The sequence below is a fragment of the Anticarsia gemmatalis genome, chromosome 15 (genome assembly GCF_050436995.1).
Source record: "Anticarsia gemmatalis isolate Benzon Research Colony breed Stoneville strain chromosome 15, ilAntGemm2 primary, whole genome shotgun sequence".
In the NCBI taxonomy this organism is placed as follows: Eukaryota; Metazoa; Arthropoda; class Insecta; order Lepidoptera; family Erebidae; genus Anticarsia; species Anticarsia gemmatalis.
This window is the reverse complement of record NC_134759.1, coordinates 3,391,658-3,407,480: the sequence shown is the minus strand read 5'-3', so window position 1 is coordinate 3,407,480 and position 15,823 is coordinate 3,391,658. Positions and strand designations below refer to the sequence as shown.

General features: G+C 34.8%; 1 protein-coding gene across 1 annotated transcript in view; it reads right to left on the bottom strand.

Annotated features, from left to right (window-relative positions):
* The window catches only part of svp (COUP transcription factor 2), a 65,353-nt gene that overhangs the window by 40,356 nt on the left and 9,174 nt on the right, over positions 1-15,823 (bottom strand). The window contains exon 2 of the mRNA XM_076123260.1: positions 8,652-9,197. Coding sequence (XP_075979375.1) covers positions 8,652-9,197 — 546 coding nt within the window. The remainder of the gene's footprint in view (positions 1-8,651; positions 9,198-15,823) is intronic.

Sequence of the window (15,823 nt, the reverse complement as noted above, 5' to 3'; positions counted from 1 at the left end):
ACACATACAAATCACAATTCTATTCCTCGCTAATAAAGTCTTCATTCAATTGTCAAGAATTCAAAGTTACGATGTTATTCTTCTGAGGCGTGAAGTCGATTCCTTTTATAAATTACTCTCAATGAAATTTGTAATCTATTGTTCGGGAATTAGAGTGCATTTTTACTTGTTTGATTTTCGTTTTCATATTTGCTCCTTTGACACACTGTGACGAGGGTCCAATTGGAAACGGGCGTATTTCAATTTTTCCTATATTTGTTGTGTTTTTTCGTATATTAATGTTATGCAACGTATGACCTCGTGATTCGTGACGCATCTGTTCGTGTTTTATTGATGTTTCACTCCCTTCTGTGGTGTTCAATATTGGTGATTGTTATTTTCGGGAAATCTGTTGTTTGGAAAAATCGAGTAAGCTGGCATTGACATTTTGGTGCACGTCTTGAAAAAGCAAAAAGAAAATGACTTGGTTTCGCAAAATATACTGCGAACAATGCTAAAATCTGCATGAAATTTTCCCCACAAAAAGTTACGCAGTTCAATGAATTTTGCGTCATCCTTGATAGTTTATAGAGCAGGAATCGAACACAATATAAACAACAATTGATCAAGCATGTTTGCACATTAATACTGGGCAGCTGCAGAGCTTTAAGTCATGCCAACAAACGCCCATGGAATCAATTTCTCAACAATTTCCCATCATATATTGCATCGACCATGTAACTGACGTTTCAATCAAAAACCCGATAGTCATACAATCTCCATATATCTTGACCACAAAACCACGCGGTGGGCTACCGCTATCCAATTATCTCCAACAACCGTAGCCATCGCTCGTTCACTATGTTTGTAAAACACAATCACCAGTACTAACTCTACAATGGTTGTTAAAATAACCGCGCGTTCGAAAATTCCCAGTTTGAATTTTAATAGAATTTGCAAGTAATCCGACCACAATGGGTGGGTGATTGGCGCGGTCAGAAATGTTCGGGGCGCGGGATGTACCATCTCCGGTCGCACAATACCGCAAATTTGGTCGCCATCTTATTGTTGGGACTTAAAAACTTTTTGATTTGTCATTCAAATTCTTGATGCGGTTGTATTACAAAGATAATTGTGCTATCGGTTTCTTGGCACTGTTAATGAATTGGAATACAATTGTGCAATTCACGTGCGCACGTGAGAGGTTTTTGCAATGACATTTAATTTGTTATTATGTGAATATGTGCCTGATTTTATTCATTTTTTTTCTACGTGTAGAAAATCAATCATTTTCTCAGACGTTACTAAGATCACTTTTCTTAAAACATACAATGTATTATAGAATTTGGACTCAAGACCTAATCACTTCCTCTTTCGGGAGAAGACCCTTGCCCAGCAGTGGGACATTAACGGCTAAAAAAATAAAAAAGCGTTTACACAAGCTAAATAAATATAAAACAATCTCCCGCCAAATGTATCCCATATAGGTAGGTACATACTTCCTAAAAGTCAAATTCAAAATCAAACCTCCATGTGCATTTTCCGCTAGCAGTGACACTATTTAGTGGCAAGCGATATAAGTGCCGTCTCGTATGTATACGCGTGGTACTGTTGCAGTATGCAGTGTGCAACACTCAGGTACAAGTGTTACGCGTGCAGCGATTATTCGCGTAATTTTACGCGGAGCGTGCAATGTAATTCGCGTAATTTTTGGCGGATCTGTCGCAATTTTTGATGCTCGTGTTACGCAGTTACGTAATTAATATGTTTTTTTTTTGCAATAATTTAAGTTATTATCTACAAATATTTGCACATTTGCTTGATATTGACAATAGTTTGTATTTTCTGAGTTCATTACGATTTCTTTGACATTCTTATTTAATGTTGTCAAAGATAAGAGCGTATTTTATAAGTTTCTAAAAAAACCAACGCAGCCTTCAAAGATTTTTTCTACTTTGCGAAAAAAAGAAATTAACGAAATGAAGAAATAAATAATGTCATCAAAATAGTCACTAATTGACCAATGACACGGTTTTATCAATTTCTAAATTAGAATCGGAATTTATTTAAATTGAATTGATCGGATGTCTTAATAATTCATTTCCACTGAAATCTCATTTGCAATGATTTTTTTGTTTTTTCTTTTGCAGTTAATGCAAAATTGGGAAATTGAACGAGACGATTAATAGTTTAGTGTTTTGTTTACTAGAGTAGGTAACTACGCCTTAAATAGTCACTCTTATAATAAAGATTCTGTAGCATGTGATACTTCTAAATAACCGTAAAATCTGTAAAATCTTATGTAGAGATTCCAATTAATCATTTTAAACAGGACAGTGCTGGAGCGCAGTATCGTTAGAACTACATCTGTAACGAAAAGATGGACTGCGTTTATCAAAAATCTAGCCTACTTAGTACTCTCTCATAGTGCATGGTGGTACATTCTCTCATGTCTTCCACCACGCAGTAATGTCTCGGAACGCAGGGACTCAGTCCGCCGGTCCGACACTTTTTCAAAATCGTGACTCGTCCCGCGGCCTCGTCGTCACGAACTAGGTACCGTTATCCAGACGACCATACTCCTCACACCTACCTACCACATACATAGTTAGACAGAGATGAACATAATCCCACAGCACCGTACAACGCCTGAAGGATATGCCCGAGGCCCTACTCTTTGTTTTTGATGTGTTAACGTATTAAAATGCTGTCTATTGTTTGATACGGAACTACGAATTATAGAATGTCTTTTAGAGGTACATTAGAAATGTGTTTCTAATCTTGTAATAGATAAATAAGGATCTTGAATACCGATAAAAGATAAGCCAAGACGTTGTCTGCGGTCCTATTTCCTAAAAGGGGAGGAATTTCTATAGTAACAGAAAGCTATGCTGTTGTAGCGGGCAGGTTAAAACAGTTACTGTATTGTAAAACGGTGTGAAGATAAGCGAAACTACGAGAATTTCTCAATAAGATATCGGTAGCTATATCCCTGTATTTCTCACTGCTTCTTACAATACTGCCAAATATTATCAAGTCTATGATAGATAAATTATATCCTCCAGACTTTTTTTATTCGTATATTCCTTAAGCGTCAAAAAAATAAGGCATCTAACTTTAAACCTAGAGTCCATATTTAAACTAAAACCTGTTAAATCAATTTAATAACAGTTTTTCCCATAGAATTCCTTTAAATTACGGCCATCGAGTCAATTTGCCCTTTATTCTCACAAAACTTTAATTTAAAATGCCACGCCGTCACTAAAATGTCATTCTATATTTCAATAACTATTTATTGTAAATAAATTATGACCCGCCTACGACCGACCTCTCGTAAATTTGAAGATATACCTTTATGCAAATAGAAACAAATGAACGCATGCATCCAACGTGACCGCGCGTAACGCGTAAAATTACGCGACACAATATTTACGGTTGAAATTCAAATGATAATTACGCGTTGCGCAATATTTCGTAATCGAAGATGATTGTAAATGTAATTTGTATTACGAATATCATTGCGCTTTTAAATTAGGAATGATTGTATAAGTATCGTTTTCGCCGTTACCTTTTAAGAGGTGTTGTATTGATTAATTGTGATAAATAGATGTTTTTATTGTGTATTCGATAAGTTAGTTTACGTCATATCAAGATTAATCATCAGCGCTGATAATCTCCTAGAAGTTTAAAAGTAAATCCTAACGAATATATAAAAGTTATCTTTAAAAACATATCTCATTACTGCAAAGGTCATTGAACTCTCATTTGTATCAATACGTCTTTAATCAAATAATCTAGACATGTACATAAAATAGATAGTTAATTAAGCTCATTTACATACTGCAAAATTTAACAGATTGCAAAAGTGTTAAAACCAGTCAGATTGATTTAGATTTATAATCAAATAAGCAATAAATAACAAACTCAAATACATCAATAAAAAAATCGTAAAAAATTGCATTAAAAATTCTGCACGACATAACGTTTGAAGGCGGTCATATTACAACCTAACTGTTTTATTACTAGACAAATTAATATAAATAATATTAACTCTAAAACAAAAATATTACCTTCTCGACGGATTTCGACGTTTATGTAAATTTTTAATAAATTACCAACCATTTGTTTTTCTTTGAAAAAAATATTGATAAGCTTGTTAGGCGTTGCGCTCTCCGTAATAATGTCGTATCTTATAATTAAGTTGGTTTTCCTGTTGCTAATAAACTCAAGTCATGCAATAAAAACACTATGTTCATTCAGTTTTAAAAGCAAATATCAATTACAGCATGCAATATTAATTAATACCTGCGAGCTAATTAGCTCATTTATATAAAAATATTGACATTTGTTTGAAATTTATACCAACCGCAGTGACATTAAAGAATATGGTACTGTTACCTACTCTATTATAAGACTATAAATCTTTACTACGATTTATTCCGGTTTAGATCAAACATTTTACTAAAACCGCAAAATACAGACAATCTAGGTATGTCGTTTACCATAAATTTTACATTGAACACTGTCAATATTTTATGGCATTTTCCTCAATCAAATACCTAGAAATGCCATATAAAATATACCTAATCCTAATTCCGCAACGCAATATTAATGGCGACCAATCAGAGTGAAACACGCAATCTTAGTACACGAGCGACTCACCTGCATGATTAAAATTAAAAAATCAATCTACGATAATCCAACTACATCGCAAAGTTAGTTCCGTACAACTATTACCCGGCCGAGTTGAGTTGGATGCGACGGACGGAGAAAGTTGGACGGTGCGGATAAAACTACATTTATTGGTGTTGCATATTCATCGTACCCCCGGGCGTAACACTACACCAACCGTGCTAGACCTCTCTACATACCTACAGAAACCCCCACGGGGAGGAAAGTACCGGTGCGCTATGGAGGTAGAGAGCTCAAGTTAAATTGGTCGCCGTGTACGTACTTGTAACTAGTTTTATATTCTGTTTAGTGTAGTGACAGTGTTGTGTTAGGTGTTCGTACTTATATCTGTAAGTTATATCTCTGATAAGTATCTGTGAGAAAAAATATCGTTTAGTAAGGAGTCGTTTATCTATGTCGGACAAGTAACGAGACTGCATGTAGAATTAGTAACCTAAGTAATGTATCTTAGTACCCTGTAGGTTGTCTACACAATTATTTAAGACTGTAGACTCGCGTCGTAAAACGTTTGGAATCCAAAGACTAGATTGAGTTGACAAGTTTTATTTTTCTAATATTTAATGGCGATAGATTACAGCTGTCAGGCCGCGCATAAATTATAGAAACATTTGAGATACGTTGACTGTCGAGCATTCATCACTTTGTTGATGGCTGATTGATCTCCGATTACTTCGAATGTGATGGGAAATATTGTACGGAACTTAGTTTTACCGATGAATTATGAGATCATTTTACCGTGAAATAAACTTTATACATTAGGCTTTTGTCATTAAAAAGCTAAGGATGACACGTCACAAACATTCATTAAAGACCCGAAACAGCTGCCATAGAAATGAACTACCTAAGTACTAACAAACGGACATTATCACGATATGTCAAAAGCCGTCTTGAATGCCCCTTCGTCTGTTCTCTCCGGGTACTAACCCTAAAAAGCGAGTGTCTCCACATCGCGTACATCCCTCAATCTCAACCCGTCTACCGTCCACGTCTACAAACTTTACGCATTCAACTGTTTACTACCATCGCGTGGATACGACCACTAAAACTGCGATACTAGTAAAATTATAATTACTATTTGCAGTCGTATACAGTAATGTAACCGGTACTACGCGGGAGTTTTGCGTGTAGGCCTTTAATAAGCCATTATATTGTATTTCAAGCAATTACCTACTTTCGTCATATATGTTCAAAATTTCTTAAATTAAAGAACTCTACAATTCAACTTTTTCTAGTTACTTTTTTAGTGCCTCTAGAATACTAAATGATTTTCTTTCGATTTTTTTTAATGAAAATTCGATCTTGGTTTCCTTCCTACTACCTCTATAATAGAATAATTTAGATGGATACTTATACATAATAACTACAATCAAATTAATAAAGCCTCTCTAATACGAAAAACAAGACTATCAAAATCCATAAATCACGCCGCCATATTGCAATTAAACATCATTAATATCAACCGAATATAACATTGATATCAAAAGTCCATAAACACCGCAACTCCCCCGCTATATGTGGCAAAAGTGTCGTGGACATGTCGGAAGCGTCCCGTCGGAGTCCGTCTCGTCGTAGATTATCGGCCGAGAACCCGACGACACGCGGACGACACTCGGACGAGACGTGAGAAACAATACTCGCGTCATAATGATAGCGAATACGTGGACACACAACCAAACTTGATCGAAAGTTTCGAGACTAACTGAATTTCTTGTGGTATTGATGAAAATAGATTGTTAGTTGTTTTAAAGATAAGTTTTTTTATATATTCTATGCATATAATGTACGGGTATAAACATTTTATGACCCTGAGTCATAAAATTGATAATAATTAAATATTGCTATGTATTACGCAATTTGCGTAAGAAAATAATATATTACGACAATAGTGTATTTCCCGAACGTTACCGTAAGCTTATCGAAATTCCGAATTAAAATCCATACCCAATCATACCTATAATAAATAATTTAAAACAAGGCTAGAAAAATTAATGACTATAGTTTATTAATATATATTAATAATTTATTAATTATTCTGAACATCGTGTTCTACGAATCTGTTTACATCTTATTTACGATTTTAATTATGATGTCTTCATGTTGGGACCAGCGGTAGCAGTTATTTAGTATACGACTAAAAGCATGACAGAATCAAATTAAAATAACTGTGAAATTATATATTACGCACATGTTTCGAAAATTAACGCGTAATTTGTAAATAGAAGAAGTTTATGTTCATAATTGCTTAATATTGTTTATACAAGAATTTAGTACGAAAATTACTCATCGCGTAATTGCAAAATATAAAAAATAATTGCGTAATTTTTATTGCAAAATTTAAAATAATTATTTGAAATTAATAAGCTGACGTAAAATCTATTTTTACATAATTACGCAAATTAAAACCGAAAACTGCTATAATTTACGCGATATAATTCAGAATCGCGTAAAACAGCCCTTAAAACTTAATGCCTTATAAAATTATACTTGTATTAAAATTTGTCACTGACTTTTAATATGTTGTAAAACAGTTAAACGGGAAGTTTTGTGTGGCTCCGCGATCGTAATCCGAGAAAGCGAAAGTTTATTACCTATTCCTGTATTAATTTCTAGCCGGATAACTTACTGAGTAATGTTATTTTGAGATTACATTAAACAGATTTTACAATTATTGTAATAAACTTTATTAAACGTTAGATATCTTTAGCTACCTTGTCCATTCTAATTTTATTACGTTTAGATCCAATGTCTGCCTTTGTTTTGAGTTAATAAAAATAGCGACATTAGTCACAATACTATAGATATATTTTAGCATAATCCCAAATAAGACATCAAAATATTATACATCATTTCATCACCATATTATTAGTTTCTCAATAAACTTTCTTTTAATCAGGGATTAGATTAAAGCGTGTATCTATTTTTCAAAATCTGACAGAGACAAACGTATATATCAAATGAGACGTATGAATTTTGTCGCCAGTAGTTAGTTAATCCTCTAAACGATGTTAAGTCACTATAAATCTGTTACCAACTAGTTATAACGCAACCAAAGTAATCTGATTTATAATTTGTGTGACCAATAAATTAATGTTAATTACGAAATATTTCCCCTACATCAACATATTTACAAAACACCACTAATCCTAATTGATCATTCAAAGCCTAATTAAATTAATAAAAAAGGGTATAAGTATTTATAGAAATGAAAATAAAACGAAAGAGTTAGTAATAAATTACGCGAGTATATTCTCAATAAATGTTAGTTATCTACATAATAATAAATTAAACTTAATACTAAGAGGCGTTTCGACGATTTTATAATCGTTTAAAACGAAATTATGTCTAAAATATCACATATTTATACGTAATATTAACATACATGTACGCGATGCGCGATGCGCGATGGAATCTTCGAGAACAATAAGTCGCAGCCTCCCCGACGGAGCTCGTGTCCGACCGCTTCAGGGAGCGAGAGTTATTATCCCCGTACACAAACATATTCTAACAATACGTAACGGTTAAATACGCGAGCGACTTCGAACGTACTTGGAGCGTTCCTTCCGTCTAACCCGACACCTCAGTTCCGACCCGTTACCGAAGTACATGTCAACCCCCCTGGTCTGTCTTAGGGAACTTACTGCTCGGGTCCCACAGTTTGAATGGCGACGATGTACTCGCCTCCGGCATTCTAGGACTACTCGTGTAATTAGGCGGCAATCTAGAGGGCGTCGAGAGGAAGCTCCCGTAAGACAGCGAGGAGTTGACGCCCAGAGACGTGTCCAATGTGGAATAGTACCCGGATGAAGCGGCAGACGGCTGCGGCGCCGGCGGCTGCTGTACCCTAGACGCTTCCGCGTACGCATCCAGATGCGTCCGCACCAACACCAGCAGTTCCCCATAGTTGGTAACAGTGCCACCGGCGCCGGCCACCCTGTAAAGCAACAACCGCGCTTCCCCAAAAAGACTGTCTAAAATTTTACCTGTCGTGAAGAGGACGATGGCCTTCAGACAGGAGTACTCGGCGGAATCCACGTGAAGCGCCTTTAGCTTCTCCACTTGTTCCTGGAAGATCCTGATGTGGTCCATGAAGGCGACGACTCTGTCGGCCGCCATGGGGGAGGCGTGCAGCCCCGCGGCGGCCAACAGTGGGGCCACGTGGAGGGGCATGGAGCACTGAGACGCGTTTAGAACGAACAGTTCGGACCAGACGAGTCTTAACAACGCGACTTGGTCGGTCACTTGCAGCTCGGGGAAGAAGGGGATATTTCTGGCCCACTCTACGGCGGAGAAGAGTAGCCTGGCGGCCAGTTCGCAGATATTGTCTATTCCCATGACGTTAGCTGGTTGGACGCACTGGCCGTATCGCGAGGTAGGGTAGGGTTCTGCCCGGAGGAGCAGAGAGATGTACGAGGAGAGGTAGGGGTGGCTGTTGAGAGCGGCGGAGGGGTCGCCGTTGGCTAGCGCGTACTGGCCGGGCAGCGCGAGACCTGCGGGCTGCGTCGGGGGAACTCGACCTCTTTGGACAGCTGAAACAACGAGAAAATTATTTATTAGTAAAGCTATTTAAGGATTAAAACCTAAGTAGTTAAACAGTAGGATATATAATTTATAAGCTAAGAGGTCCAAGTATTGTTATAATGCCAGTATTAGTAATTAATAGGTGTTCAAATTAATACTTAAACATGTAATAGCTTATTGTCTTCGATTGAATGAATACCTCCTCGTTAAATGTGTTTATTATGTCAGTCTCAATAGCACGATTATTTCCATAACAAACAGACCTGATGACAAGTTAGTAACGACTTAAAACATTGTTTGTAATAAATTAAACAGCTTCTTAACAACAAGAAAAATGCTTGTAAAAATATCGGTACATTTAAGATAAGTAAAATTATTGAGGAAATTGAAAAGTCGGAATACGATGTGGATAACCAGCCAACTAATTTTAAGACTGATTTCATTAGTAATTGAAAACATTTTTATTATAAACCATAATTCTTATATTTTGCATGATTCAGGAAACTTTTACTTTGGAATAATTTCAATATTCCACATCTTAATATCTAGCCTAACAGATTCGCAAACCTAACCTATTTAACCTATTCTTTGAACAGAAACAAGTGCAATAGAAATCAATAGTCAATCAAACGACTATAATAATGACTATCGAGACTATTATTAGAAGTATTTACTAGTAATATTTACTACGGCATGTGCTGTACGCAATTAAATAACATTAATCGATTCCTAGTATAAAGTGCCGGTTGTTACAACACTATTTTAGTTACGGTGTAGAGAAGCGATTAAATTATCGATGTGTGTTTTTAGTAATCGATTCGAGTTATAAATATTTGTTATGATTTATAAATTGGAGTATTTGAGGCTCTGATTTATTTTCTAGTAATTTTAGGCCTTCGTACATTAATATATGTATATAAAACTTTGCTGTTACCGAGTGTCTGACTAATGGACAACACACAGCCGAAACTACTGAGCGTAAAACGTTGAAATTTGGTATGAAGATTCCATAGGACGTGTAGAGACGCACTAAGAGAGCATAGCCGCGGAAAGCTACATATAATAATATAATAAATATTGATTTTACGAACTATAGCCACCATTTTTACTACTTTCAAATTGGTCTCATAAATAATGGTAAGTTGTATTTTTCTTCGGTATTTTGGTAAAGATCCTTAATTGCGACATTTTAAAATTCACGTCTGGTCTCAATTTGTTTAATTATTACAATAAAATGCATAAAATTAACAGATATTATTATACCTAATGAACGTTCGTGTTAAATAAAAAGTTAATGAGCTAGGCCATAGATAAGGTTTGAATAATTTTAGCTAATTTAGCACATCTGTGTAAATAAAGATAACATTTTATAAACACTAAAATATTTCATTATCGTTTTTTAATTATACATTTCCGCTCACAAAATCAAATGCTCCACGTGCTCTAAATCAAAGTATATTAATAAAATATTTAGAATTAATGATTTACAATGGGAATTGAAAGTTTTTGAGAAAATTGGAAACTGATTTTAATTTTTCTTGTCTCATTGATTGATTGTTGATAATAAATGAGATGGTGTTTGAAGGTACTATACCTATATCAAAGACATATTTAAGAAATCTGATAATTTAATCCTTCGAAAAATAGACATCCATTGTTATCAGTTTGTCATTTCTACGACGTTTCTTTTCAAATTCGATACGAGATTGGTTGTCGCGATGTCGGACAATATAAGTTAATATATAAAGATACAGTTTTTATTGTCACAAATTCAATTCACAATTATTGTTAAAAGCCATTGACATTTCTTAGCTTCAATGTTAAGAATCCGTATCAATCAATTTACACAAAAAATATGAATAGACATGTTTTTTTATCTGTCACGATCATGATTCTCAAAACAGGTGAATAGCATGCAAATAAGTGAAGCCTACTGTGTTTTTTATATAATGCCAAATAACGGTGTTCAAAACAAACATTAATAAATGACTTACAATAAAAAAACGCTAATATCGAAACGCTCTTTCCGAAACCTAGTATCTATTATAATAATGAACAACATTTGTTTTAGTCGGTTCTAAATAACGAGTGAGCTTCACAGACGTTAAAGAATTAACCTGTTGTTTCTCAGCACAACGAGGCATTTCAAAGATCGTGACGCCACAAATCATCGATACGATCCGAGACGAATCGACGTGAAAACGCGGAATCGTCGCTTCTAATCGTTCATTCGGAAATACTCATTCAAAGGAGAACAAAAATGTGTAGCGCGCCAAGCATTCAGAGCGCGCCACGTTTTTTGGCGGGAACGCATCGCGGGCCGGCGCGAATGCCCGCGCACGCGCGTACCCGCCTTTTTATTTCTTGTCAGTACAACAAGAAAAAAATAAACGCGTAAACAGGTTGTATTATTATTTTTTCTTTGAATGACAAGTTGAGTGGAATTCGCCCCTCACGGTTGTTTCGTAACGAGCGCTTCCCACAGTAAACTCACTAAAAACTGATTCTTATAAATCGTTATGACATTTGATTTCGAAGGTTCCGATTATTATTACAACGATTACATACGAATATATACGTTCAATATTGATATTTACCAACCAAATATCACGATACCAATCATCGAAATAACACGCATTCACGAATTACGACTCGCATCAACAATTCAATTAAAGTGTTACATCGCCGGAATAATTCCGTTTGAATTAGAGTAATTGCGCGCGTGATTAGCCGGTTTCAGAAGGAAATGTAGGCCGCGAGCTCTCCCACGCCGCGTCGACACCTAGCCTAATAGCGCGTCATTACACTATCTGGCGATACATCTCCGGTACATCTCCGGTACGTCTGGGGCTCTCGGTATCGACGGAACATCACTATCTGCTCGTATAATCGATGACCACTCGGCGCGAGCTCCAACAAAGCGATTGTTCGATCGCGTTCAATACTAATTACCAACCATTCGAATTTCCAACGCGCCAAAACGTCAAATGGAACGTTTTATTTTTCTTAATTTGTTTTAAGTATCGAGAATGAATTCTGATCATTGACAGATGGCAGTTTATGAATGGAAATTAATGTAAATTATCGTTAATATGAGTGGGCTTCCCGTAAGGTTAATACAACTAGGTCCATTAGCTGTGATTTGCATATGGCTACGTCTCATTTCGGATTTCTCTTGTATAAATAACTTTGATTAAATCGTTCGGCACCCACGGCGCATACTTCATCGGATTAAGTGAAAATTAGCAATGTTTATATTATAAATTAAATGGCTACTTCATAACGGGTTAGTTAATAACGCGTCAGATTGATGAATAAAAAATGTTATTACTTTTTATTAATGTGAAAGGTAGAGCTTATTATAATTGTTTATGGTCACCGTTGAGTCATGGACAAGAATTTGGTGGAACGTGGAATGTAAACATTCTAGATTTAAATTTAGATTTAATAATAAAAAGAAAATATTATTGTTTAAAATGTTGTTTTTAATAGGGAAGATGTAGTAAGATGTTAGTAAAATTGCGAAATGTGAGTTCCAGAGTCCGTACACGTCCAACCTATTTACGTGAATTCAAAGCTAAACGATCTCCTTACATTGTTTTTATTCGAGATCCGTCAACATAACGACAAATGGACCTAATACAGTTATAACAAGCAATTTGAGACTTTATGCCTTTGTAATAGAGATGATGTAGAGTCGAATGATAATGGTCAAGTGTGATCTTGACACAGATTGCGTTAAGGAAACAATATGTCATGTCGTTTGTGAGATCTGAGAAGCACAATCAGTCAGGAAAGTCATAAATTTAAGTTATTCTCGATTATAAATGATGTTTTCTTAAAATTTCAAGAACTGTACGTAAGTGTCAAATGTAAACCGCCATGTTTTATTGCACAATCTATTCGCAATAATATAAAAACAATGAGTCATTTAAAACACATTTGTGATTGAGTTCAATGGTCACAAAGTCCTAAGTTCAATATCCAGATCGGTCAACGTATGGGGTTTTCTATCAGGAAACTACATTGTGCGTAATACGGAGAAAAGACTTATTATTTACCTTTTTTAAAGTCATTAACACTAAACGCTTTGACGTATATAACATACACAATACCATGCATTTTCCCCATAGGCAGAGACCAAAGAACGCCACTTGGTACGATCCTTACAAACTTTCTTTGCCTCATTTACATCCATACATCTTGTCATACAGGACCTGACAATCATTTATAAAGTCTCTGAATTTAACATCTGATACATAAAAATTAATCACCAAATGTATTTCTAAGCGCAAAACTCAAGAACGGCTCTACCAATTTGACTTATTGTTTTGTAAAATTGTCTTTTCAAAAGGATTTTACAAAGAGAAAAAACAGTAAAAATGCCAAGAAAATTCGTGAGCGGAGCTGCGCGAGTCAGTTAGTATAATAAAAATAAATAAATGATTTAATTTCTGATTTTAGGTATAATTCGTGAGCTACGCCGATCACCTAGTATTATATAAATAAAAGATTTGATTTTGATTTCAGATTGTACTAAGTATAAGTAAAATGTAATCGACATTTTGCCAAAAAATAAAAAGGATGACCAACAATAATTCTCAACTAATTAAATTAAACCATTAAGTTAAGTCATTTCGAAATTTTTAAAATCATTACTGTCATTTTTTTTCAACCAACGGACATCATTGATTGACAGTTTGACATTTCAATAGAGCAAACGTAGTTGATACTTTGAACAAAAAGCTTTAAGCACTAAACGATCAAGAAATGTAAGTCTCACTTCGCAATGTATATCTTAGCGTGGGAACGAGATGAAATAGTGATTTCTCTAGTTATTTCAGGCCTTATTGATAATATCTATTTATAAAGTAATTCTCGCACGATTTTGGTGTTTATAATTTCTTGAGTAGGTGAATGCTAGTGTTAGTTTAAGACGTTAAGCAGTCGATAAACCATTATCAAGTTAAGCACCTTTGCTAAGGACGTTACATAGATGGGTGGTCTAATAGTGAATTTTGATATGACCATATCAATACTCCGTCAGCCGCGAACCTTGCATACACGGCTCACTACAATAATGTATACCACAGCCGATCATAACGTCTAGGGTTTGATTCTTGGCTTGAACACGCTAAGACTATAGAGGTTTGTAGAGTAGTAGTATGTAGAGAATTGTAGAGTTGTGTGTGTGTGTGTGTGTTTAATTTATTCATAATATTCTATGAATGACAGTTGTCTTGAACGATTGTCTTGAGGATAAAGTAATTGTACTCGTAGTGTCGTTTATAGGTATTTAAATGGACGACAATTAGTCTAGGGCTGGCCTAACGACAATATGAAAATTGAGTGTTTTGTTTATAAAGTAAAAAGTTAACAACTATACCAAAAGTCTATTTGCAATGAGTTTTTTTTTGTTTGACGTCTTGAAAACACTTGGAAACATTTTAAGTTTCTGACAATTATGTGGTAATTAGATACACACATGGACCCTGTACTCTATACATTAGGAAATTGAAACATGACTTAGGTTGCATATTTCGAAAATAAACACATTTTAATGCTACAGAAGAAGGTACTAAAACACCTTAAGAACTTTCGAATTACGTTGTCTTTTGTTCAAAAGGAAGATCAAACTCATAATTGTTAATAATGACAGTTTTCTAAAAACTAGAATAAAATGTATTATAATAATATACTAATATTATATCTGATAGTACATAAGTACAGCCCTAAATTATCGGCCATGTGCTAATTCGTTCCAGTGAATTGATGGATGCCGAGAAAAATTAAATCGATTCTCTATAAAATGCATTTGCATAAGAAATATTTATTAAATAGCTCGATATATATCTAGATGTTTTGTTAACGTTTAAAATGTGGGCGTAGCGCCATTTTCTTTATCTAAATTTATTTAGAAATATTCTTTTATGGATTTTTTATTGATATTTAGCTTACAGTCTAGACACAATACGTGGTAGAACAATAATTGTCTATTTTATTAACGAATAGCTGACCCGCGCAACTTCGCTTGCGTCCAATAAGGGAGAATGGGTGAAATTTTTCCCCGTTATTCTGCTCCTTTTGGATGTAGCGTGATGATATATAGCCTATGTCCTTTCTCGCGTATCAAAATATCTCCATACCAAATTTCATGCAAATTGGTTCAGTAGTTTAGGCGTGATTGAGTAACAGACAGACAGACAGAGTTACTTTCGCATTTATAATATTAGTATTGAAGTATTGATTAGTAAATGTTCTTTTAATTAGCATAGACTCTATCTAGAATAAGAAACTAATAATAAAATAAAATTTACAACTTCCACGAAAAATTTAAGCATGAACATGTACAAGACGTAATTTTCAATAATAAAGTAGGTATTCGTTATTTCTTTCGATCATTAAAATCACTCTTTTGTGTCTAAATATTGTGACATCAAAGTTTATCTTATCTATAGACTAGTAATAATGGCGAGTATTTGATGCTATTTATAGTAAAAACTAGTTTTAAACTGCCAATATAGCTTTTGGTAGATACGTTATTTATTTATAGTTACATTATATATCACTTTTTAGGCTTTATGGACCACACTTAATCGTTATTAAGTTTTGATCATATTTATGTTGGGACCTG